Source organism: Acanthisitta chloris, unplaced genomic scaffold (assembly GCF_000695815.1).
Source record: "Acanthisitta chloris isolate BGI_N310 unplaced genomic scaffold, ASM69581v1 scaffold3306, whole genome shotgun sequence".
In the NCBI taxonomy this organism is placed as follows: Eukaryota; Metazoa; Chordata; class Aves; order Passeriformes; family Acanthisittidae; genus Acanthisitta; species Acanthisitta chloris.
Window position 1 is genome coordinate 2,510 of NW_008678523.1, and position 24,898 is coordinate 27,407.

At 37.3% G+C, this 24,898-nt stretch overlaps 1 protein-coding gene across 1 annotated transcript in view; it reads right to left on the reverse strand.

Annotated features, from left to right (window-relative positions):
- Positions 1-1,944: 1,944 nt before the first annotated feature.
- TTC13 (tetratricopeptide repeat domain 13) overlaps positions 1,945-24,898 on the reverse strand; it is a gene marked incomplete at its 5' end in the record, with an annotated part of 35,566 nt that continues 12,612 nt past the window's right edge. Inside the window, 14 exons of the mRNA XM_009076903.1 lie at positions 1,945-2,089; positions 5,235-5,314; positions 6,802-6,880; positions 7,984-8,063; positions 8,758-8,893; positions 10,259-10,368; positions 12,578-12,662; positions 14,542-14,625; positions 18,734-18,826; positions 19,317-19,449; positions 19,778-19,908; positions 21,006-21,162; positions 21,557-21,731; positions 23,006-23,147. Of these exons, the coding sequence (XP_009075151.1) occupies positions 1,966-2,089; positions 5,235-5,314; positions 6,802-6,880; positions 7,984-8,063; positions 8,758-8,893; positions 10,259-10,368; positions 12,578-12,662; positions 14,542-14,625; positions 18,734-18,826; positions 19,317-19,449; positions 19,778-19,908; positions 21,006-21,162; positions 21,557-21,731; positions 23,006-23,147 (1,609 nt within the window). The remainder of the gene's footprint in view (positions 2,090-5,234; positions 5,315-6,801; positions 6,881-7,983; positions 8,064-8,757; positions 8,894-10,258; positions 10,369-12,577; positions 12,663-14,541; positions 14,626-18,733; positions 18,827-19,316; positions 19,450-19,777; positions 19,909-21,005; positions 21,163-21,556; positions 21,732-23,005; positions 23,148-24,898) is intronic.

The window sequence follows — 24,898 nt, forward strand, 5'->3', positions numbered from 1 at the left end:
GAGTGTGAACATTCACAAAAGATAGTTCCCATGGGTACCTATGCACCTCTGTTTCATTTGAATTGGGAGCACACTTCAAATGAGTCTCCTCACTTTCTCTACTTACCACATTTTGGTTCACAGTGCAGAGAGGCAGGTTTCAGAGTACATGTTTCATCCAACAGAAGTCCAGACTGGAAGATGCATTGCTAATCTGCACACTAAATGCAATGAGCAGCCAATTCATAAACTAGACAAGCAGACAAAAGTAAAAGCCCTGCCATGTATGTAATGTAGGAAGTGAGCCACTCACACTGGGTGGGATGCACTGCTTCCCAATGAAGACATAGTGTGCATCCACTTTCTGGGAATCATTTTCTATCCCTATGAAAATCTTTCATGGCAAATCTCTCAGGTCTCTAGCTACCCACAGCTGTCCTATTCTGCAAATAAGGTACCAAACAGTGAAATCTAACTTTAAATCAACAGGGATTTTCATGTAGTGGATATCACTATCCACTGCAGCTTCTAACTTACCTTGCGGCACTTCCACCCCCTGAACTTACACACAGAGCCCACTTTGAATCCAATAAAGACTTCTCTGGAACTATCAAGAAATGACCCTCCATTCCATAAATTAACTCCGTTTTCAATCCTACTATTAAAGTAAATCACCTATGTCAACATTCTTGATGCTTTGCTGCATTTCTCTCTTCATGAAAGATATTGAGATTGCACTGTGCTGTTATCAAGGGAAAAGCAACCAACTGCTATTGGTACACCTGGGGTATGCAGGATGTTTTCCCCTCTTCCTTGGTGAATAACATTCTTTAGCATATCTACTGCTTAGGCCAGGTAGTTGTAATTGCCCAACAAAGCCCTAACCTCTGGAAAACTGAAAGCAAGCCAAGGAAAGAATATTGAAGATGACAGCAACAGAATTACAGTTTAGATCATCAATATGACAGAAGTTGAAAGCTGTATCTAAACCAGGACAGTTCTTTCCACTTTCTGAAATGCTAACTATTCAGTCAGGAAAGAAATGTTGATCAAAGCCACTGAGGAAACAAGACATTTGCCCCACAATTGTTCACTGTGCCTGAAATCACTTAACCTGATAGAGAGCTCTAAAGCCAAGGAGCTCAAGCTAAAATGAATATAATTCAGTAAGGACTCACCAGATATATCATCACTATTACAGTCAGAAATCAGTTCATGGTACTGTCCATTTTATTTGAACTGCAACAGCCCTGCCCTAAAGGAAGCCTGTCTGTCCAGAATGCTGCCAAGTCCATCCAACAAAAATAATTCTAGCTCTCCCAATATACTGTCAATTAATTGATAACTTTTGCCATCCACTACCACCAACAGGTATTTGGAAAGGGAGGCTGATGTACAGTTGCTGAGTTTCTGACACACAGTCACCAAGAGCCAAACTCCAAATATGTAATTTGTTTGGTTTTGTTTCCAAATGATGTTTCCCTGACACCCATTCTTTTAAGCTGACATCTGCTCCTCCTCTGGACTGCATTACATGAAATGCCTGTATATTCACCAATTACTCACACATGTGCAGCTCAAAGTTCTCCATGCAAGAGTCAGAGGCTTTGAAAAACACCAGGGAGAAGGAGAATAGTGGTACTTTCAATACAGATTATTTTTCTGTTTTTTCTTTCTGTAAAATTAATGTTCACCTGCATTATGTTCAGTTAATTCACAACTGTGATCAGGTTTCTTACTGCTCTTCAGTTTGGCCCCTGAACAACTGTACTACTGTTAAGAGTGTGTGTTAATGCAAAAAATGAGCTGTTCTACTTCTTTTTTAATGTTATTGGTCACAGAAAGATTCCTTTTACTCTTGTAATAAGCAGGCACTTACGTTTGTTCTATAAAAAACCACCAAAACAAAATCAAACCATTTTGACCATAATTTGCCGTTCAAAATAACTTATGAAGCGGTACCTCTTGGCCTTTTATTGGTATAAATTATACAACAACTATAGTTTTTTTTAGACAATGAGACGAGTCTGTATTTAGCACTTCAATCATCGTTCTCAGCGTTGGAAAAGTCTCCGATACTGATGGTAGGCTCTTGTAAGAAGGTGAAATACTGAAAGAGATTAAAAAAGAAAATTATTTATCTTTTGCTGAGTTTAGCTGAAAGTTAACGCATTAGCTTATACCTCTCTTCATCCCCTTCTCCAACAAATTTGGGACCAGGGCAGTGACTGTTCCTCTGTACTCAGCACCTGTGAGGCCACACCTCAAGTCCCGTGTTCAGTTCTGGGCCCCTCACTGCAAGGACACTGAGGTTCTGCAGTGTGGCAACATTGCTGATGAAGTGTCTGGAGCACAAGTCTTATGAGGAGCAGCTGAGGGAGCTGGGGATGTTTAGCCTGGAGAAAAAGGAGCTCAGGAGATACCTTACCACTCTCTACAACTACCTGAAAGGGGGTTGTAGCCAGGTGGGGGTCAGTATTTTCTCTCAGGTAACAAGCGACAGCACCAGAAGAAATGGCCTCAAGATGTGTCAGGGAAGGTTTAGACTGGATATTAGAAAAAGATTTTTCATGGGAAAGGTGATCAGACATTGGAATAAGCTGCCCAGGGAAGTGATGGAACGACCATCCCTGAAAGTGTTCAAGAAGTGTGTGGATGTGGCACTTGGGATATGGTTTAGTGGTGAACACAGTGGTGCTGCTGAGTTCGCGACTGGACTTGATCTAAGAGGTCTTTTCCAACCCTAATGATTCTAGGATTCTAGGGATCTGCTGTTCACAACCAGCTCCTGTTTCTCATGACTCCTCAGTCACAGAATAAAAATGACTACGTAGAAGAGATTTCAAAAGTGGCAGAAGTTAAAAAAAAATTTACTGCTTTAAGTCTTCAAGCCTTATTTACCATACCAAGAATTACTCATCTACCACAGACAAATTAGCTGCTCGGGTTAAGTACCTTCACATTACTACATCAAGTCCTTTGGCCTGTAATTCTTCAGATGTTTTTCTCAGCATCAAGCAAAGCCAACTTTAGCATTTTCTCCACTCTGGCTCATTTCCTCACCTATCTCTCATTTGAGCCAGCAATACTAAGGGTGGTACTGTGCTACGAAATGGTCTCGATTAAAAATAAATTTTCTTTTGGCAAGGTTGTTTTTAACACAAATGAATTCCTTGATCTGGTTTAATATGGATTCCCACAAGTTTCAAAAGTACAACCAAGGGAGTCAGAAACCATGGGTGGCATTGAAATGGCTTAAGCTGACTTTGCTACCAAGAGAGAAGTCTCTCACAGAGTATATAAATTGGGAGAGTTATAGCAAAAAATTGTAGGAACTATGAATATTTTATATTTCCAAGACAAACACATCACAATATTTGTGCAGACTACTTTTAATTAAAAACACAACCTGCTACACTGTAGTTTTAAAATGTCACTGCTTAATGAATACTAAATTCGACTCATTTACAAGTAGATTTTCAGCCCAAGTTTGACAAAGATGTCCTTGAGTCTTCTTAACAGCCTTCTTCATTTAGGAAGGGATTTTATAGTCCAGTGAAATTCACCAGGCTGAGAACCCCTGATAATGAAGTTAAACAACACTAATCAGTATGAGATATTTGGCACTAAGAGCAGCTGCAGAGTTCCTCAGGCTCTCAGAACAACTCAGGTTGGACCAGACCTCAGGAGGTTTGTGCTCAAAGCAGGATCAACCGAGAAGTCAAATCAAGGTGTCAGGACTTTATCCTGCCAGGTCTTGAAAATCCCCAGGGATGGAGGCTGTACAGCCTCTTTGGGCAGTCTGCTCCACTGCTTGACTACCTTGAGGATGAAAAGATTATGCTCAGTCTAAACTTCATTTCAACTCACTCATGTTGCCGTTTGTCTTCCCACCAAACACTGCCTGGCTCCATTTTCTCCAAGATTTTGCAAAGCTGCTGTTAGGTCAAAGTTTTCTCCAGGTTGAACAAGCCCAACCCTCTCCTGTTAAGGCATGTACTACAGCCCCCTGGCCATCTTGGTGCCTCTCTACTGAATTTGTTCTAGTTTATCATAGTTTTTATTGCAGCTGGATGAGGTTATTTTAGGTATGGTCTAATGTGCTGAGTACCCCCTAAATCTGGATATCCAAACAGCTTTTTAATCCATCTAACAATCCATTTGTCCAAGCCATAATGTGCTATCCTGATATGAGAGCATTGTGGGACACCTTGCTGAAGTAAAAACAAATAATATTGATTGCTCTTGTCATCCCCAAATCTAGTCAGTTTTTATCACAGAGAACAATCACATTGGGTCACACAACGTTTGGTAAGCTCATGTTGACTGTTTCCTGCCACCTTCTCCTCCATATACACTGAAACGCTTTCCCAGAGGACTCCATGATTTTCACAGAGACCAAAATGAGGTTGACCAGCCTACAGCTTCCCTGGGTCATCCCTTTAGCCTTCCTGAAGATGAATGTGAAAGATTTCCTTTCCTGCAGTCACCAACAATGTCCCCTGATGTGCTCCATCTTTCAGAGATTATAGATAGCCCTGTAAGGACCTGGGCCAATTCTCTCAAACCCCTTAATTGTCTCAACCCTAATCTGAGGGATACTAGAACTGGTGTTGTCTCTGGCCTGATCTTTTGATTCTATATAGGGAATAACCACTAATGGGCAAACCAAATGCATCAGATTCATAACATTAATTCCTTGTCAAAGTGTTCAGTATTCAATAATCAATTTGTATGAAAATTAAAATTTTTAGGCACTGCACAACAGTCATGCAGCTATAGTAAGTAATGTAATTCTGTATATTCAAAATGTTCGTCTACTTTGAAAACACTTCTCCAAATAAAAATAGTACTAAAGGACAAGTAAATTGCTTTGGAGATATAGTTTGAAAAGATCCATAAGAATGAAAAAAAAAAGGCCAAAATTTGTTTACTCATTTCCAGACCAACTAATGATAAAAAATAATAATAAAAAGGTAAATTTGACCACTGGAGAAAATTAAGAAACTATTAACCCAAATAATTGTCTCAGAGGATAACACTCACATAACCAAATGTCTAGGCTACTAACTATTCTGTTAGACTACTACTGTGTTTAAATTAAAATCAATTCCTAAACACTGTTACAAAATACACTGAATCATTTGCCAAACTCGCAATTTCTAAGTAACATTTTTTTAGTACAGATTTAAATTTTACATATAAAGTCTTTCATACTTTGTTTCCCCACTCCCCATCTGAACAAAGAGATTTACCTTTTTAGATTCATCCAGCTCCTTGCTATTTTGCTAAAAGCTTCAGACCCTGGTGCTGTCATTGCTTCAAAATCAACCAGCTGCAAACACAACAACATAAAAAAAGATATTAGAAAATTACAGAACTTCTAGGTTCTCTAACTTCAGGAAGGGCTCTGACAGCATACTACCTGCATTCTGGGTACGACAGGAGTGAGCTTACTAACTACTCTGTGCCCAGACTACTTTGTCCCTCATCATCAGTTTGGAAGTCAGCATGCATGCCAGGCATGAAAATTCTCCATGGGTTTGCACATCCCACCATAACCAATGCTGGAAGCTACACTGGCCATGGCTACTGAGTGACCTGCCAGGCAGTAACAGGACTCTTGACTACTGTGCATCATTGGCTTCAGAGCAGCATGAAAATACATGCTGTCATAAGCTTGGAATCAGCTTTATTCTAAAGAATCTGGCAAAAAAATAAACCCAGTTTCATTTAACTGGTAAAACCTTTTCTAAAAAAGAGGCTTATTCCAATTCAGGCACTCTTTCAGGAAAAACCCTCAAAGGTAAAAGATGCCTCCAAATCTTCCTGTAAGTCAGAAACCCTGCTTAATAGTAATCCTGAAACTCTGCTTGCCTGCATGAAATCAGTCAGCAGAATACACTCCCCTATTAAGTCCTAAGAAAATGCTAAAGAAAACCACGTAAGTGTTTTAGCTTAGTCTGAACTCCCACAGAATGGGGAAGACACCAGTTTAATGGCATACTGAGAAGGAAGATTTCTTGCTGCTAAGGAAATGCTCCTAGAAGGTCATTGTACTGAAAGGATAAACTTCATTCTTTTCAAGGCTTTCTCGAACAAAAGGGAAACCTGCCCTTTCTTCAGTTATTCACACAACAACTCAGATTCTCATTGGAATTTCACTGATTCTTTTGACAATACAGTAAAGATACAGAGGTGTTCTCACTCCTTTTATGCTGAAAAGGTAACACAGCTAACAGCCCAAAAGCTGAAGTCAGGGAAACTCTTTATTGAGCAAGGTAGTATAATATTTAACTGTATGCCCTTAAAGACTAGGACTTACTTTGCATTAAGCAGAATACAGAGGGGAAGGAGACATCCAGAGGAATTGCAAATACATTTCTACATGCCAAGTCCTAAATGCTCCAGAATACACTGAGAGCACAGACAGAAAATTTTTGCTGTGTGCCAGAAGAGTCACTAGTTCTGCTCAAGTATTCTCAGAACCCTTCACAAAACAAGCTGAAAAGAGCAGCTCAGCACACCAGAAATGTTTCAATTACAAACATGTAATTCCTATGAGACCAAACTGCTACAATTTGACTATCCCAGGTTATTGCACATACTGTCTCCAAATCTCACCTGCAGTCAGAACAGCAATGATATTTTCAACACCCTCTCAGGCTGCAAGACATCATAGTATGCAGCTAACCCATCTCCAGCAAACAAGCATGCCAACTTCTGTTCACTCTTACAGCTCCTTCCCCACATTTGCAAGTATTATTTCCTTCATCAAGACTGAACCAGTGTATTTTGGTATTTTTGTGCTTTGATACTTGCCTTTCCTTTAGGGATTTTTCCTGACACCTCTTTGCCACTTGCCATTAGTGCTCCCATGATCACTGAATAAGCTATCACACTAAAAGAACAAAATCCCAAAATTAAAACCAACAAACTAAGTAGGGTAGAAGCCGTTCCATAATGCTATTTCAGACTACAAAACAGGTAGAATACAGTACTGCTTTATGGAAGACTAGTAAAAATTACTGTGCTAGTCATTTTAGAAGCCAGAACAAGAACAACACAAAGTCAAATCACTATTACTTTCCATCACCATGAAGTTATGAATCTATGGCATTTAGCACTGAAGAGCACTGTTTCTACATTAGTCAGAATCATAATTTCAGACTTCAGAGTTCTTAAGACTCCACAGAGCTGAAAATAAAGCAAACTCCTGTTCCCAAGAAGCTTAGCTGTAGCCCAGAAGAGTTTATGAACTCTAATAGAGCTACAGGCACTGTAAAGATGCTCAGTCACTTAATCTATATTTTTTTAAAACTGTGCATCTCAGACAGAATTCATGTTAATTTTCACATTCTGTAAGATAAAGGCAAATTCTGACTATAAAAACCAAATCTCAGAGACATTTTGGTACTGAACTGTGTCTAGTAATAAGCTTAAAGATCCTAAGTGCTTTGTGGATCAGAGACTCATAGAAGTCTTTGAATTAAACTAGAAGTTCAGTGGAAGAGTTCTGTGACAGATGGAACATTATTCTAGGGTTTCATCTAGTGACCCTAACACAGTTGCAATAAATTGCTTAAATAATATGTCAATAAAATTCAGTAAAATAAGTTATCTCAAAGTGTATTTCATCTTGAATACATGTTTTGGAAAAGCTTCTTAAGTGAAATGACAGTGGTGTAACACGATATGGATTAGGTAACTAAGCATTCCAATTTAAAAAATGACACTTTTCACTCTGTGAGCTGAACTCTATAAATACAGACTACTCATCATTTCAAACACACATGCAGCTATGAATAGTTACCATCAGCAATTATAAACCAGCTTTTAAAACAGTACTAAGTCAGTTCCCATTGTCATGGCAGCACAAAATGAGACACTGTGCAGGACACACAGCTCAACCCAGAACATTTTTGTCTTAAAAAATTCATTAAGATACTACAACACACGGACATTTTACAGCATGAATCCAAGGGAACAGACACAAGCACTAACCTAGATCCTCTTGAAAGTGGCATTAAATTATAGAAGTAATAAACTAATGACAGGATCAAGTTGCAAACAGCATCTACTTCCTAGGCAGGAGAAAAAAAAAAGGTGAATTAATGATAATGTAATTGGCAGGCAATAATAAAGGTACACATATTGCAAAGTCTTACAGTACTACTATTATTTTTTGGAAACATTTCAAATGTGACAAATATCAAGCTGAAGTTGATGTGTGATTAACAGATGCTTAAGCATACTACTTTGTTGTATCTCTAAAACTCAGGTGAAACACAGTTCATCTACACCATATTAAAGGATGAAAAAGGAAAAGCACAAGCTCAAATGTAGTCAGATTCTCACTGCACATCCAATCAACATAAACACAGTTCTAGTGCTTCTCATTAATTCATGTTACTTATATATAGCCACTTTGAGCCAAATTCTGAACAGTACTTGTAAGGATGATGAAAGGGTAAACAAAACCCATGAGAAAAATAAAGCTAATAAGAAGGGAGAAAAAGGAAAAAGAAACACACTATGATACCAAGACCTTGCCTGGACCTCTCTATTACTGCAGGAAAAGCATAGCAAATTTTAAAGTAACAGACAGAATTATGGCAACTTGTTATAGTATTGGTGATAACCAGGTTTAAGGAAGCAGTCGATTTTATTGCTTAAGAACTCTGTCAAAAATTAATAGAACAGTGACTGTTAAACAGAGAGTATAAAAACAATAGGATTTTATCAAGGAACCAGTGATTTCCACTGGAGCAGCCTTACCCCCAGCTCTGCAGACAGAATTAGAATTTTTCCTTTAGCTGTTAGATCCTTATATAGTGCATCTATTTCTGCATGATACAGCTGTGTTCTCTCCTCTGTTGTCTGAGTTTCTACCGAAAATAGTATGTTCCCCACTCTATTAAGCAGATTAAAAAAAAGTAAGAAAATTTTTTAACAGAACATGATGCATAATCTAATATCCAGGGTAAGGTACAAATGTCACATCACCTTCTTCCTATAATTTCTTCCTTAAGCAGGAGATTATGTGCATTGATTAAAAAAAAACAACATTGAATTAAAAATGTTATATCACACTGCAAGTTTGAAGGAATACAAAGATTGCTGTCTAATCACAGATGAAGCATCTCCATTACGGAATACTAGACAAGTACTAGTGTTTTACCTAAACTGTGGGTAAAAAAAAATTAGAAATATGAAATTTTGAAGTATCTTCATGGGTTCAAGATTTTTGCAAAGAAAGTGAAGTGTAGTTTTGCTAACTTTTAAACTACCAGAATGGAATCGTTTTGGTATGAAGCATAGTTACAAACTACAGATCAAAACAGACTGAGTGATACTGGACAAAGTTTGTGCTGAACAGAGTTAGACCAACTCACTGACACCAAAATATCTTCCTCAAAACAGTGACACCATCTATTTAAGGCCATTTCACTGTACACAGGCATGTAATTTAGAATGTAAAATGGAAAACCAAGAAATATGGTAACATTTTAGCAGAGAAGTTTGGCTTCCATGCCACTGATTGGAAGCACACAAGTTCTGGGAAAAATTCCAATGCATAGAATTTTAAATTTCATAAACTAAAGTTTTCATTTAATAGCAGGACAAAGTGTCAGAGCTTCAGCTTCTGACAGTGTCAGAGCTCATTCTTCAGGAAGACAAGGATTGAGAATCCATAAAATGAGAAGTTTACTATCTCACCCAGAGAGTGACCTAAAACCTCCAGATTATATTCTCATACATTCAGGTACTATTTAAGTTTTCATTTGCAGATAGAAGGTCTGCAAAGATCTCAAAAATAAACATAATGAAGGCAAAAAGTTCAAATAGAAGAGACTCTCTTCCATTCTTAGACCACAGAAATTTCTGTTCCACTCAGAACTTCAGTCAACACAACAGACAAGATCTCGCAAGAAGAAATGTATTTTAATATGGATAAAGACTAAGATTTGATATTTTTTTCTCCTTCAGGCATTTTATAGCCTATGATGAAAAACAAGGTCTCTATTTGCTTTGGTTTGATATTTCAGAAAATCAAATCAAGCAGGCCTAGTCCATCAATTTTATCCATACTTCCTTTTTGTTTGGGAACACAACAGGAACCAAGTCCTCAAACGAATAAACTTCTAGTTGCTTATAAAAATGCCACGAGTGAAAAACAAACCTACTTTATGAAGGCAGAAGTGGCATTTGAGATGATTAATTGCTAGTTCTTCATCATTACTTAACATACCCAAACACCCAAAAATAGCAAACATACTTATCTCCTGTTATTGTTATCGTGAATCCATCGTATTCCTTCCCTTGATCCTTGAGGCTTGGGACTTTAGTGTTCACAGTAAACCCATCTCTGGTTTTACTGTTAAACTGCTTTCAAAAGAAGAAAAACAGTAATATTAGAGGTAACAGAGAGAGCGTCACTATTGTTTTGAAACAGGTACAATACATGGAGCAGAAGTGAAAACAGACAAACTGAGGGAACAGGACAAAGTTACTGTCAACTATGTTATTTCGTTTATCCTTTATTTCCTACCAAATGGAAGTTATAAATACTGAAGGAGGCACATTGAAATTCAACTTTGTAACTACATAGTGAATAAGAAGTGGCACTGCATATGAAAAGCAGCTCTACAAAAGAGTTGTACAGATCTCTCCCCCAGTTGCACGCTGATGGTTACCTTTTAGTGCAATGATGCAAATGTAAAAGCAGGAATTTGAGACCCCTTTTATGTTTACACTAAGAAGCAGCTGCATTAGCCTAAGTGTGGATTCCAGAATACTGCCCAAAGCAATGATTTCTTAAATGTGATCCGGTTTCAACTAATGTTTATCCTCATCAAAAGGCAAATACCACTATGTCTCAATTTTGCAAAGCTACATTATCTAAGAGGAACACTGTGGTCAAAGAAAGTTGTATAAACCAGACAAAACTGCATTTAAGTAAAGCCCAAAGCCCAACTTTTGACATACAGAATTCCCCAGACACTCACATAACCGAACTACATCGGTATTAGCAGACGGCGATTTCATACAGACACTACTAATGACACTCCTGTTTTAGAGGAATAAAAAGCCTCTAATGAGACAGAGCATTCCACATTGATATAGTTTGGAATGGGATACAGGAGACTCAAACCAGAGAAAAATGTACACATTATGGAAACCAGGAATAATATTTGCTGCTAGTTGAGACATTTGCTTTGAAATAAGTAGTGTACAGTCCACTATGTTGATATATTTTCAGCATTCTCTTGAAGTAACCTGTATTTTTTAACTCCACTAACAGCATTTTTTCTGGGCTACACTTCAACGGTAACCACATGAGGTACTCTACAGGGTCTTACTTGCACATTTGTGTATCAATAGGGGACAGTTAGTTGTACATCCACCCCAACATCTACTATCTCTTCATCAAAGGTTTTTGTTCAAGTTCAGTTAGTATCCACTTGGCTTCATCTTTCAAGGCCAAGAACACGACAGTAAAATAAAACGGACTTCAAAAATTCTGGCATGTTCTTTAAAGACATTTATATTCACAATACATCTTACAAAAATCCATAGTAAAAAATGAGCGCTTAAGCCTGCAATTCATCTTCTGTAAAGATATCTGTAGCGCACAAGTGAGTGAGCTCTGCTACTGTGAACAAATCCAAACCCAGACAGTATCAGTAGCAGCAGCAGTGCAGCTTCAGAGAGCTCTGCTCTCTGGCAACCCGTCAGCTTTGCTTAGATACAAAATGGCAATATGGGCACACAGATAAGAAGGCACGGAGTTTGTCTCTACTTGGAAAGACTGTTTCTTCCCAAATTTTATTCTTCTATAACTAAAATCCTGTCCAATTCTTTAAAAAGACATACTTTGTAACAGTGTTTCCCTAAACCCAACTACTTACCCACACTCGTCCTAGGTTAATTTGAAGGCAGGGGGAGAGGGGAAAACCCATTTACATAAAACCAGCTCAAGCCTTAAGTTGACATAAGATTATAAATCATTTTGCAGGTCATACATCCACAGCCCTTCTACAAAGACCACCACCAGCACAATGAAAATCTGCAAGTTTCCCTACTCCTTTTCTGACAAGCCTTCCAAAGCATAAGAATGTTATCCAGGATTTAATTTCAGCCTTGAGTCTCTAAGGGCAACTTTTCCCCCACTTCCCCCTGCCAGCCCCACCACATACTGGCCTGTGTCAAAAAGAGCTTCCATATTCCTAATCTTTCAGACACATCGTCTTGATTTTTTTTCCTTCCTACTGTACAGGCTTACTGTGAGCCCACTGTGACCACAAACCCTCTTGGTTGAGAAGGCTGCCTTCAAAGAATTGCATTCAGCATCTTGTTGTCCTGTCATTTCATTACCAAGTCACAGTTAGGCCAAGGATGCAAAATATACATCAACCAGCTGCATGTAGTGAAGGGAAGGTCCAACCCTACATATGCAGATCTGGAATAACCTCAGCTAGTGTTTTCAGTTACTCATTTTAAGTTGATACACAATAGTTTTATTCTGAGGAACTAGATATGTCCTAGAACACATTTTACTATTTTTATCATATTTTGAAGCTTTTCTATAATTTACCTTCATTATGGGAAGAAGATCTTCTACTTTATGTACCTTTTCCAAAGCTTCTCGAACCTCCAACAGTCCTTTAGGATTATTAGCACTGGAAAAAAATTAAACATGGAATACAAAGGTTGAACACATGTTGCATTTCAGGATACTCACCTACCTTTAACCTAATTAGCCATAGTGAAGTTAGTTACTGAAAGTCAACTATTTCTTTCCTGAAAACTAGTTCCTTTATACTTGGCCACATGCTCTCCTACTTTTCAAAATGTAATTTTCTACTCTATCAGCTCAGCTTATTTTTTTCACCTTCAAACATCAACTTCAGTCTTCAGGTTCATCTTACACTAATTTAGTACTGTTACACTTGCTGTTGGCCACTCTAAAGCATTAAACAGCGTTCACACCAGAGTGTGTAGGCAGGAGGCTCAAGAGAAGGAAAGAAGAAAGAATAGAGTTAATGTTAAAAACCTTCTCCACAAAATATATGCACCTGTGTAGCCTCAAGGGCAAGTAAATACTCCAGATGCAGGCATAGCTGGACCATGAAGAAATCTGTTGAATTACTGCTCTAATATTTATTAATTACTGCAAACACAGATTTTAAGAACAGAATCATTTTTAAAATCACAGCACAAATTCCTCTGGTTTAAGGTCGAATGCTGCCGGCTTATGCTGAACAAACTTCTTCCCAATAGAGGACAGACTTCCCAGTCACTACAGAACTTACGTATCTTCAGCAGCCATCATAAATTTTCTAAAACCTAAATGTTTTCAACTGTTCCCAGGATTTTCTGCACTTTCATGTTTGATATTTAAGTGGCATTATGAGATTAAAAACCAGAACTCAATATTAAAAAAGTTACCAGGCTAAAAAGTAGAGGGCTTAAAGCTCAAAGAGTTTTAGTTTTTAATGTTATCAGAATACTATTGCCACAAATGAGCCACAGATGGAGGACTCATCTTACTCACTAAAAACTGATAGAAGTTTGACATAGATGCCATATCAATTTTCAAATTACCTTTAGTCATATTGTTCCATTCAAGATTATACAGCTGTCTTTGGTTCCAGGACAACATCTACCAACCCATCTAGCTAACAGGTAGTAAAGATTCTCTGCTCATTTAAAACTACTTGTCACTTTCAATGAAAATTACCTTTATATCCTCTTATCTCTTTCCTCCTCATTCCTACTATTTAATAAATTAATCTCAATATTCAGAGAAACTGTATTTTATTCTGCTAGGAGGAAACTCAACATCTTTAAGAAATCATAGTATGTTAAGGGGTTGGAATGGATGTTGGAGATCATCTAGTACCGACCCCCCATGCCCTGGGCAGGGACACCTCCCCATTAGACCAGGTTGCTCAAGGCTTCATCTAACCTGGCTTCGAACACTGCCAGGGTTGGGGCACCTACTACCTCCCTGGGCAACCTGTGCCAGTGTCTCACCACCCTCACACCTTAAAAAATGTCTTCCTAACATCTTACCTAAATTTACCCGCTTTCAGTTTATACCCATTACTCCCTGTCCTGTCACAGCAGCTCATAACACACAGTCCCTCTCCAGCTCACCTGTAGCCCCTTCAGATACTGAAAGGCTGCTATGAGGACCCCACACAACCTTCTCTTCTCCAGGCTGAACAGCCCCAACTTCCTCAGCCTGTCAATCATATACTTAGAAAGACTTGAGATCCAATCATGACAAAACTGTGGCTACAATTTCAAAACAGTTATTAGTTTCTTGTACACTGTAATTCACAATGGAGTTTTTTCCTGTTAAAGTTTCCTTATGTGGCAATGTATTTTGCATTTCCAATAGGAAATGAGACCATTACAGATACTAAGAAAACTAGGACTTACTGAAATTAAGAAAGAAAAAAATCCCTCAGACTTTCTGAAATGAATATTATGTAAATTTCAAATCAGTATGAACAGAGGACTGAAGCAGGGAAAAAAATAACAGTAATTTACCCATGATAAACAAGGATCCTGTCTTTGATAAAATGAAGAATTTTCTCAAAGTATTCCAGGTATCGCATGTTAATGACCTGCCCCCTACAAAGAGAAGAAAAGCTTTTCTGAAGTCTTGTTTTTCCAACCAAACATCCCAGGGTTAAGACACAAACATTACGCATTTTATCCACAGATGCTCTGTAAATTAAAGGAATGAACTAGAGGTTTATCTAGGTGGTAAATTACCAATCCTCCATTTTCAATATAGATTCCTTAGTGAAATTCCAAAAATTCATGTATCATCAGTGTTGTTCTCTGATAAATGACACTTCATGCATATTTCCCTATTTTCAGCGTGTCCAATTCCAGTAAATCTTATGTGTGATAATTATCAATTTGCACAAGGATATAATCTCTTAGACAGTTTCACTCATAGATATTGCAAAACTAGAAAAGAATTCTCAATCTGCACATAGACTCAGAGAACCAACACTCTCCAGTTTACATATTTGACAGTGTACATGCTGATCTGTTCTGACAGTCCACATACTTTTTTTTCACCTACGTCCCTCTGTACAAAAAGAATTTTGCTTTGACTCCTAACAGTTACAAGTAGTAACTGTGAAACAAAAACACTGTGAAGCTGCTTTTTCCCCTTGGACTACTAAGGAAAAAAAGATCTATATTAAAAACGTGGTAGAAACCTGTTAGGATTATAACCACTCTGAGAGGAAAAATTACATACCATTATTCATTTGTAGGAGTCCTTCCTCTTCTCCCAGTCTACAAAACAAGATTTTATAAAGCAAATGTTATCGCTCTCTGAGGAAGCAAACCCACTGTCAATCACAGGAAGGTGTGTACACCTAGATTGTTTTGCCACTCTAAGTGATTTTTGGCAGCTCATGTCCCTGTCTAATGTCTCACTCAACAGTCTCACCCCTTAGTAGCCCTAGTCTCAGAAAAACAGCAGAATCAGTCTTTAAAAACTGAACAGAATTAGAACACAAACATATCTGCACATAGGAAAGGGAGGGAAAGCAGAAGGATGAAGACAAATCTATATACATAATTTGCCCTTGTTGTACGTCCCATCATTTTCCATCTGTATTAAGTGTATGTACAACAGGCAGTAGCGTGTCAGTATAAGGAACTGGATTTTCCTTTTGTGGCATCTTGGAAAATACATCCAAACCAGACCTATCATTCTATAAGGCCATCTAGAAGCTGTAGTACCAAGAAAAAAATTTAGTGGGTGGTCAAAAGCAATTTGTGTTTATTCCCACTCTTTCTCCTCATTTGGTAAACACTATCACCCAGAATTCAGGTGTCACAGTGTTCCAGACAGTGTCTTTTTTTTAAATAAGAACATCAAGTATATCAGTAATGTTTAGCTGATCTCAAATCCTTGTTATTTGAAAATAACTTAAGCTTTCAAAACCATTTTCTCTACTTTAAATAAAACTTGGTAGCTTTGATCATTTAAGCCAGAAAGGAGACAAGCCAAAGTCACACTTGTCTATAGAGCCACAAAGAAAGTGACAGCTAATATATCTGCATCTTGAGAATGCTAAGACCTGAAAGCCTATCAAACATTGTGAAGTGCAAGATATTTCATATATATCTTTTTTAAAAGGTCCTCAAATTAACTCCAAACAAACAAACAAAGTTTGTTTTCCAACACACTCCAAACATTTTGCCATTCCAGAAAAGAAAAAATCTTTAATTCAGCAGACAGTGTTGGTGCCTCCATGACAAGACTTATTTGACAGGAATCACTGAACAACAATGGATCTTAAATGCAAAGACTTCTGAGTAAACAAAAAAGTTACATTAAGAGATATCTAATCCAAATTTTTTCTCCCACAGAAGTTGCTGGTGTACAATTCAGACCAAATAAAACCTAGAGACAGCTTGAGCTCAGCCTGACTAATCTGTAATAAATACCAGAAGAACATGCAACTGCTATTGTTACACTTATTTGACAGAACAGCTATTATCTTTGTTTACTTAATAACCATGAAGACTGCCATCTGTCAGCCTAAATCTACTGTTACACCTGGTTTTCAGGTAGTCATGCTATAGGAAGAATTCAGCCTTAGTCATACAGTTATGAGAATAACTTCCAAATCATAACCCAAATATATAAAGCAATGTCTTTCTGAAAAAGTCAAAAGACCATAAAGCTACCTCAATTATCAACAAAAAGGTGTTAGCTCTGTAGCCTATTAGTATCTTCAGTCAGCAGCCATATAACAAGTTGAGTAATGCAAGAAGATTACACAAATCTGTATAATCCATTAAGAGCAAATAGTCATTTAGAAATCATAATGAACTGGAACATGCTTACAAAGTTAAATAAATTTTAAAAAGTAACAATTACCACTTAGTATATTAATTTCTTTTATCCCTCACCTCATGTGGTATCATCAGGAGGAAATCCAAAAGCAGAAATAAATCACAACAGAGATGCTGGTCAGAGAGATGACCAAAGAAAGTTGACTGTATATTACTTGGGATGGAGAACATCAAACAAGTACAGGTTTCCAGAATCAAAAGGCATCCAGTACTATAGTATGATCAACTCCTAAGGCAGAGGTATTTAGGCACTTCCAAAAAAGTGCCAAATCAATAATTTTCAGAGAACCACTACCTAGCTATCAAGAAAGCATAAGCAAAATGCTGATGAGATCCCCCAAAGCCAAGGCTGAGCCAAAACCAAAAGCTTAGACTTAAATTCACTGTGGACCTACAAAATGTTCATGAAACTTTTTTCAGATTTCTATGAAATGACCAGAACAGCTGTAACAGTACGTCATGACTTTTGCTAGCATCCCCTAATGAAAGGAAAAGAAGTACTTCAGCCACTGCAAAACAGAGTCACTGACAGAGATCCTGCACAAGAACACATCTCCCCAGATTAAGCATTCAATGTTATTTTCAGCATGTTAATTAAGTGTTGTTACATGAATGCCCTTCTGCGAGAACAGACCACCTAGAAATTAAGCTTTTACTCTCCCATTTAAAAATTGGAAGAAACAGACGAAGTATGGCATGCACCCGTGTGTCAAATACAGATGGTTGTAGCTTCTGCTGCATCCTATGTGTGAGAAGAGAGAAATGCAGCAACAGCAAAGATGGACATAGCTTGGAGCACAAACGCAACACTTGGCTTGAGGGAAGAGAGAAGCTTGAGCATAAGACTGTTCATGTAGCAGCACATCCTGCAAGGCAAATACTGATCTGCATTGGAGTTTAATGCTGCACTAACCACTCCATAAAGTAAAGCAGAGGCTGCTAGGGTCCGTTTCATAGAGTGGAAGGAGGAGTGAGGACAAATTCTCATTAGCCTCTGCTTGTGAACATTAGAATATCACTGTTTTCCTCTGCCTGAAATAATTCTTGAGAAGCCTATGTTTCCCTTATCCTCCTTGTTCAATACAGCTTCTCAAAGAAGAGAGAGAGAGATATAAAAGCAGAACAACAGAAGCTTCAGTATTTCCCATGAAGAGATGGAGTAAGATGAAACCTGGCTATATATTTACTTACACAAACACACTCTGCTCCTGTGATTGACAGTGGTGTTGCCACAGTGAGTCTCTCACACTTCTACCACTTCAGGGGAGGTAGCACTATCATGACTACAATATAGAGTCTTGCAGCATGGGAGAAGATGGAACGTACAACAGCGGTTGAATCTTTTAAATTTTACCTTTATTTGAAAGTGCAACTGTTACTTATTTTGTCATTTTTGCTCTGATAACAACTAAGAGAATTATGGTTTTCCTCTCCATTGTAAATTGGTATTAAAGCTAATAGAACACCATTGTTTGAATGCTGATCCTACTACCTTTGAGAAGCAACATTTTCAAAAATTACAACTATGATTGAACTTAATCAATTTTTTACATTTAGGGTAAATTGAGAATTAAAAACAGCAGAAGAAAATATGCATCTTCTGAATCCTTGTTAGGTCTTGCTATAACTCAGTTGTGTAACTGAAATTCAGGAAAAGTAGGATATGTCATGAGGGAAAATTTGAGTTGCACAAAACCCAGGTGTTCCTCTGGAAAATACAAAATAAATACTAAAGTAAACCAGTAAACACATACAGATTCAACACTAAGATGCTGTTTTATGAACAGCCAGTAAGTTTTGGTACAATCCCTTACTCTATGTGGGAATGCTGTTTGGTAAAAAAGTCTCATACCTGATTAAGTTAATGTGATTATTGAAACCTCTGCTAAGGCTTCGGGCAGGCATTTGGTCCAACCAAAGCACAGGCTGGTCAGGGTCAGCTATCCTACAAAGACAAAGGACATGAACATTGGCACACATTTCCCTCCATGTAATATTTTTAATAGAGCTCTGTTCACACATAGAACAATTTGAGGCAAAAGCCACAGTTCAGAGATTACAAAAAACTTTTTACTGAAACAGAGGGGGTTTTTTCCCTATGAAAATTACACAACTCAAACATTTTACATTTCTGCAGTTTGGAACTGTTTTTGTTATCCTTAGCTGCAATGGGTCCCATGGTCTTTCACAGCTTTGCTTCCACTGGAAAATGCTATTCCCAACTCCTTCCCTCCTTCAAAAAAGAAGATAAATGGAGTATTTTCAGAAGTGCACTCCTTGTAACTAAACCATCCTTTTATCAGAACACTTTGTAGTTACAGAATGGTAACAAGTGTTCATTTGGTCCTTCACAACTTTAGCCCCTTGGTTAGCTGAGGCATAGATCATTATTACAACCAGTATCAGGCTTGTTCTCCCTCCTCTTTTACCCTTACCTTCGCCACTTCACAGCAATATCAAACATATCTCTCCACTGCATCAATCTGGTTTTTCCATTCATCCGAACTTTTGAGTTTGCCCAAGTCCTCTGCACAGCTTGCATTACTTCTAGAGTGGCCAATCCCATTGCTAAGGTGAGGGAGGAAGAGAGAGGGACAAACAAGAGAAAAACAGAAAACCAATTAGAGCCAAACACTCATTTTTGTACAGATAAGAAAACTGAAGCAGGAAAGCAAAGTATTTAAGGGAAAAGAAATGACAACATCAATAAAGTCCAGGAGACCACAACTTCCAGTCCCCAGCTAGGAACTGCTGACATAATGATTATTTTTAATTTTTTATCTGATTTGAAAGAAACAGAGCATAAAACTGATCCACAGTCAGCAAAGGCACAGCATTCAATTATCACAACATTGATTCCCCCCCCCCTCAAATTTACAGAGCATTTTCAGTATACCTCTATGTATTCTTTTATTTGGAAGAAATCCTGGTGTCTCATACTGCATCATGGAACCCAGATGATCAGCTGCACATATGAGTTCTTGCACATCAGGCTTATAGCTTTCAAAATTCTGAAATAACACATCTCTTACAGAGGAGAAAAACATGCATCAGATATAACTGGCAACACAATCCCTGAAAGTATTACACAAGCAAATCTGTGTTTTACAAATCAATACCATTTGTGGGAGAAACACGAGCAGTATAAAGAACACTTATTCCCCCTCCCAGCTCACTGAACATACACAGTACATGGCACTTATGCTCAATATCTCATATTAATTCAGTCTTACTGAATTCAATGGCATCTTATTACCGTCATAACCAGTATTTCACCTTCAGATCTGCTCATAATAAGTGATACTAAATAAAGTTCACAGATAATACAATATCCTTCAATGTTACACTCACCCCGATTCACTTTAACTAAGCAAAAAAAGGGTAAGTGTAGACACTGAAAGTCTTTTTCTATTAACATATCCTGTAATTCTGTAAAAGCTTCTTGTGCTACAAAGGTGGATTTTACTCCATAAACCCAAAAGCCATAAATATTTAATTGAGAAATTTTTTTACATAGACAAAGCAAATATATGACCATATATCTAGAAACAGGTTTACAGCAGGAGAAATTGATATCCTTCCATTAACTACACTATTTTCAAGTCTATTCTAGTAAATTCTCCTGCTTTGTTGGCTGAAGTCACCTCCTCCTTAAATACTGGTTATCTTAATTGCTCCAGAAAACAAGTTTTCCAAATGATACCCAGCTGCCAGTGAAGAGATAGTATGTATCTAGGAAACTATAACAAAGTAAAAACCCCACCTACAACAAGAAACTGCAATAAGGGTACTGTGTAGCATTACAATGAGCATCTCAAACTTATCAAGTCCTTAAATTAATTCCAAGCAAGAAAGAAACAGAAGAGTTAATCAGTAAGGCCAGGGAATATGAAACAGCAATACGTGATTATTATTACGTGAAGACTGACGTGAAGAAAATAATCCTAAATTTGATCCTTCCTCTTTTATAAGATAAAACTCCTGTGATCTACAAAAGGGTTTATAGACTCCGTGGAATTCTACTTTCATACAATATTATTTAAGCTGCTAGAATACCTCAGAATAGTCCTTCAAAAAGTCAAACTGAAAAAAATAGAATAGGCTTTAAAAGCAGAAAGTCTCACTTTATATGTGGCTGTAACCCTGGCTGCTCTTCATAATTTTCTATAAGAAAAGGAAGATTTTTGGCCCAGTGGTCCTTGAAGTTTCCAGGAAGATCTATATCAGTATTATACTCAGTAAGAGGGGTATCCAAATGTGCATGCAAATATCTGGAATACTCTGGAGGAAAGAAATAGAATTAATTACTGTGTGCATTACCAGCCTACTTATGTCATTACATGAAAACAATAACCAGATTATACATTTGTGAGTTATCCAACATGACTTTAATGAGTCGCTACTGTCAGATAATTTAATTTTGCTATTAGCCAATTTCCAAGACAGAAATAAGTATCTTTAGCATTATAGAGAAATGTCTATTTCACTCATGATCCTAGTTTTTAACTGTATGAACAATAAGAATCAGTATATTTCTTTTTTTAACATTCGTACTCAGTGCTTGAGAATGTACACTGGTTTCTTTAAGATGGCCATAACTACAAAGAAGCTTGTACTTTTAGGGTTCTTGAAGCATTTAAGAAATTTTAAACAAAACAAAACAAATCCAACTTACCTCGGAGGTATTTCACTTTCAGATATTCTGGGCTGGCCTTCTGACCTGGTAGTGGATCATTTAACATAACTTTGGTCTGAGCTTTTATGCCTTCATAAAACTGTCCCATTGCAACATGGCTCAGACCTTTCATGTACTGGCATACTTCATTGTATGGTTCTAGCTGCAGACATCTCTAGGAGATTAAAGGAACAAAGCATCCATAAATCAAGAGTGAGAAAGAGTATCTTCAAATAATCTAACCTGTCTGGTCAGAAGACCACATGAAAAGATTTACTGATAATATTAAGATCCACTTCCATCACAACTTTCCTCCAATGATGCTGAGCATTTAAACTGATTGCAAATATAAGAAAAAATATTTTCACCTTTATTAAAGGGAAAGAAAAAGAACTGCCAGTGCAAATATGCTTTGCACACTTTGTTATGAAGATAGACTGTGTTTGTTTTAACAATATGAGCACTACAGAAGTGTCAACATTAGCCAAATGAGATTAGACAAAATGCACTCCTGACAATACTAGTCAAGTCACTCTTAGGTACTCATGTAGTTACACATATTGTGCTGTTTCTTCCATTCATCTCTTCACTACTTCATGCAGGAGTCAACTATTTACTGTATGTTAAACACGTAACAAATTCATATTTATCATTCAGAAATGAATGCTCTGATTCTTCTAGCAATTACATGTCTTCACAAGAGCAACTCCATCTAGGAAGCTGAACTTCCTGTTCAATTACATCTGTATCTACAAATTGTGTTAGAGAAGACGAACACATAATAATGCACATAAAGTGTTCTTCTTGGGATAAGCACAGACTGCTTTGGAAAGGGATGGAATAGTTTCCACATTTTATTTCATTCCTTGTTTTAAGGGCATATGATTGACATGTGCCTTTTCTGTTACGTATACAAAATGAGGCAGTTATTTAATGCTAACAGAGATAGAAAAGATTTTGTTTACCTATGACAACATGTACATTTTTGAAAAACTCAATGAATTGCAATGTTCTGAATTTTTCAAAAAGATGAAAATACCCCAGAAGAATAAGATAAACACTGGAACTTATTTTAAGCTTAAAATTACAAGACTACTACACTTCTTCTTTTAGCAGATATGAAAAAAACTAGGTTTCAACTCAAATATTAGCAAGAACACAATTACCAGTTAAAAACTCAAGAAAGATAAAACATTTCAACCTGAGCTTGGTTTTAAAAATTCATTAAACAGCTAGAGAAACTATCTTAGTTTGAGCAAAATTCCATTTTTAAGTAAAATCTGCAAAATTTGTTATCTTTCAAGACAGACTACACCACAAAAAGTTTTAGTACAATGCATATGCAGATTCGAAATTAAAAACCTTGAAACTTGTCCATTTTATTGCATTTGTTGAACACAAAGCCTTGTTAAAACATATTAGCTTTGTATTTCCTTAGGGCTTGCTTACCTTAAAATTCTTTAGTGCTTCATCTAAGCTACCATGATGATAAAGCATCATTCCTTTGAGCTGCAATGTCTGAACATGGTTTTGATTTAGCAGTAAAGCCTTCTGGAAACTCTCTGTAGCAGCATCAAAGTTGCCAAGCTCTCTGTGTGATTCCAAGTGTAAAGTGAAAAATATAGAAGGCAACAGTGACAATGAAATTCCTTGTTAAAGGTTGCTTCTACATGTCTAAAGAGGAAACAGTACTAAAGAGGAAACACATGTCTAAAGAGAAACACAGTACTAATAGACAATTTCTGTAACACAAGCAGTGATTTTTCAACTGTTCTTTGGTGGTAATAACTCAGCTGCACCGAGTTTTTCACTCCCAGAAATGTGTACTCTGAAATACAACCCCACAAGGCCACAAATCTTCACAATCCTCAGGGGACACAAACCTGTGAAACACACACTTATGGTACTTCTTGAGCAACCAAAAGAAACAAAACTTCCACAGAAAGCACTCTTGGGAGACACTACCCATGACAGGTCTTTTTAACTTCTAAATATAAACACTTTTAAAAAATTTACTAACTACTTAAATGCTTAATAAGAAAGCATGTGGTGTTCGACAGCTGAAATTAACTAAAGATGTAGTGACTGAAATTAGCCCACATGCAGGACAGCTTTTAGTAAAAACAGTCACAGAAAAACTGTCATGAGGAAATTTAAACAAATAGTATACAACTTGATTTATCTTCATGTTTTTAATCCAGTACACTGATTTTTATAAGCTTAGGATTGTGAAATTCTCTCCAGATAAAATTATATTAGACAAAATTAATCGAACAAGAACAACACTAGAAAAAACAAGCATGATTTACTAGTTTTAAATACATTTGGCAAAAAAAAACCACTTTAGGCAGAATAGTGATAAACTATCTTTAAAAACTATTTTTACACATTGTAGTTGAAACTTATTTGATGCAGAAGAATATGATCATGACTGTAGAATGAAAGAACAACTTGATAGCTCAAGTTAGCTTTGCCCTGGAGAACTGAGATTACTTTTTCTGCCCTTTTTAAGACCTGAGTGTTTGTGCAGAAATAATTCTGATTTACCGTAGTTAGTCACTACTTACAGTGCGCTCAGTTATTAAACAATACTCTATTCAGCTCCTGGCTTCCTAACTGCTGAGCCTTTAGAACAGTCAGCAGTCATCATGCCCCCTCTCTCTCCCTCTCATTCTCATGCTTTGCCCCAGCTCCGAACATCCACGTGGCAGGACCAACATGGGATCTAAGGACTGGTGTTAGATCTTTCCCTTTTCTGTCTATATCTCTCTCCCCCTACATGTTTTCCTTGGGCAAAGCATGGCTATCATACTTTACCACCATGCTCTTCACTTAAGTTTGTTGTGGGAGTGGGGAGACTGTGAAAAATGGTGTTGTGGCTCGTGACCCTGCACCTTTGGTTGTGTGTTGTGGCTCGTGACCCTGCACCTTTAGGAGGTCTGTTGTGGGAATTGAGAAGTTACTGTCCCACATCGTACAAATTAAGGGCTTGTTATCCTCCACTCTTGTGGAAGTCGATTGCATAAATTTCAGAGCTTGTTTGCTAACAGCTTTTGGGTATAAACATTGTGTTGGTTGCCAGAGTTATGGCAACTGTACAATGAAACCTCAAGTTTCCTGACACGTGGTCCTGTGTCTTTGTTCAGCCTGATGAGAATGATAGCAAACGTCACATCCCCAACAGGTGAGTTGTGACAATATTTAAACCAAGAAAAACGTGACTTATTACAGGAAATCAGCTAAATTCTCAGAACTGTAAATCTCTTTGGTGAGAGGTAATTGAGTTTTTCATAAATCTATGTAGCACAATAATCTCAGATGGCAACTAATGAGCATATTAAT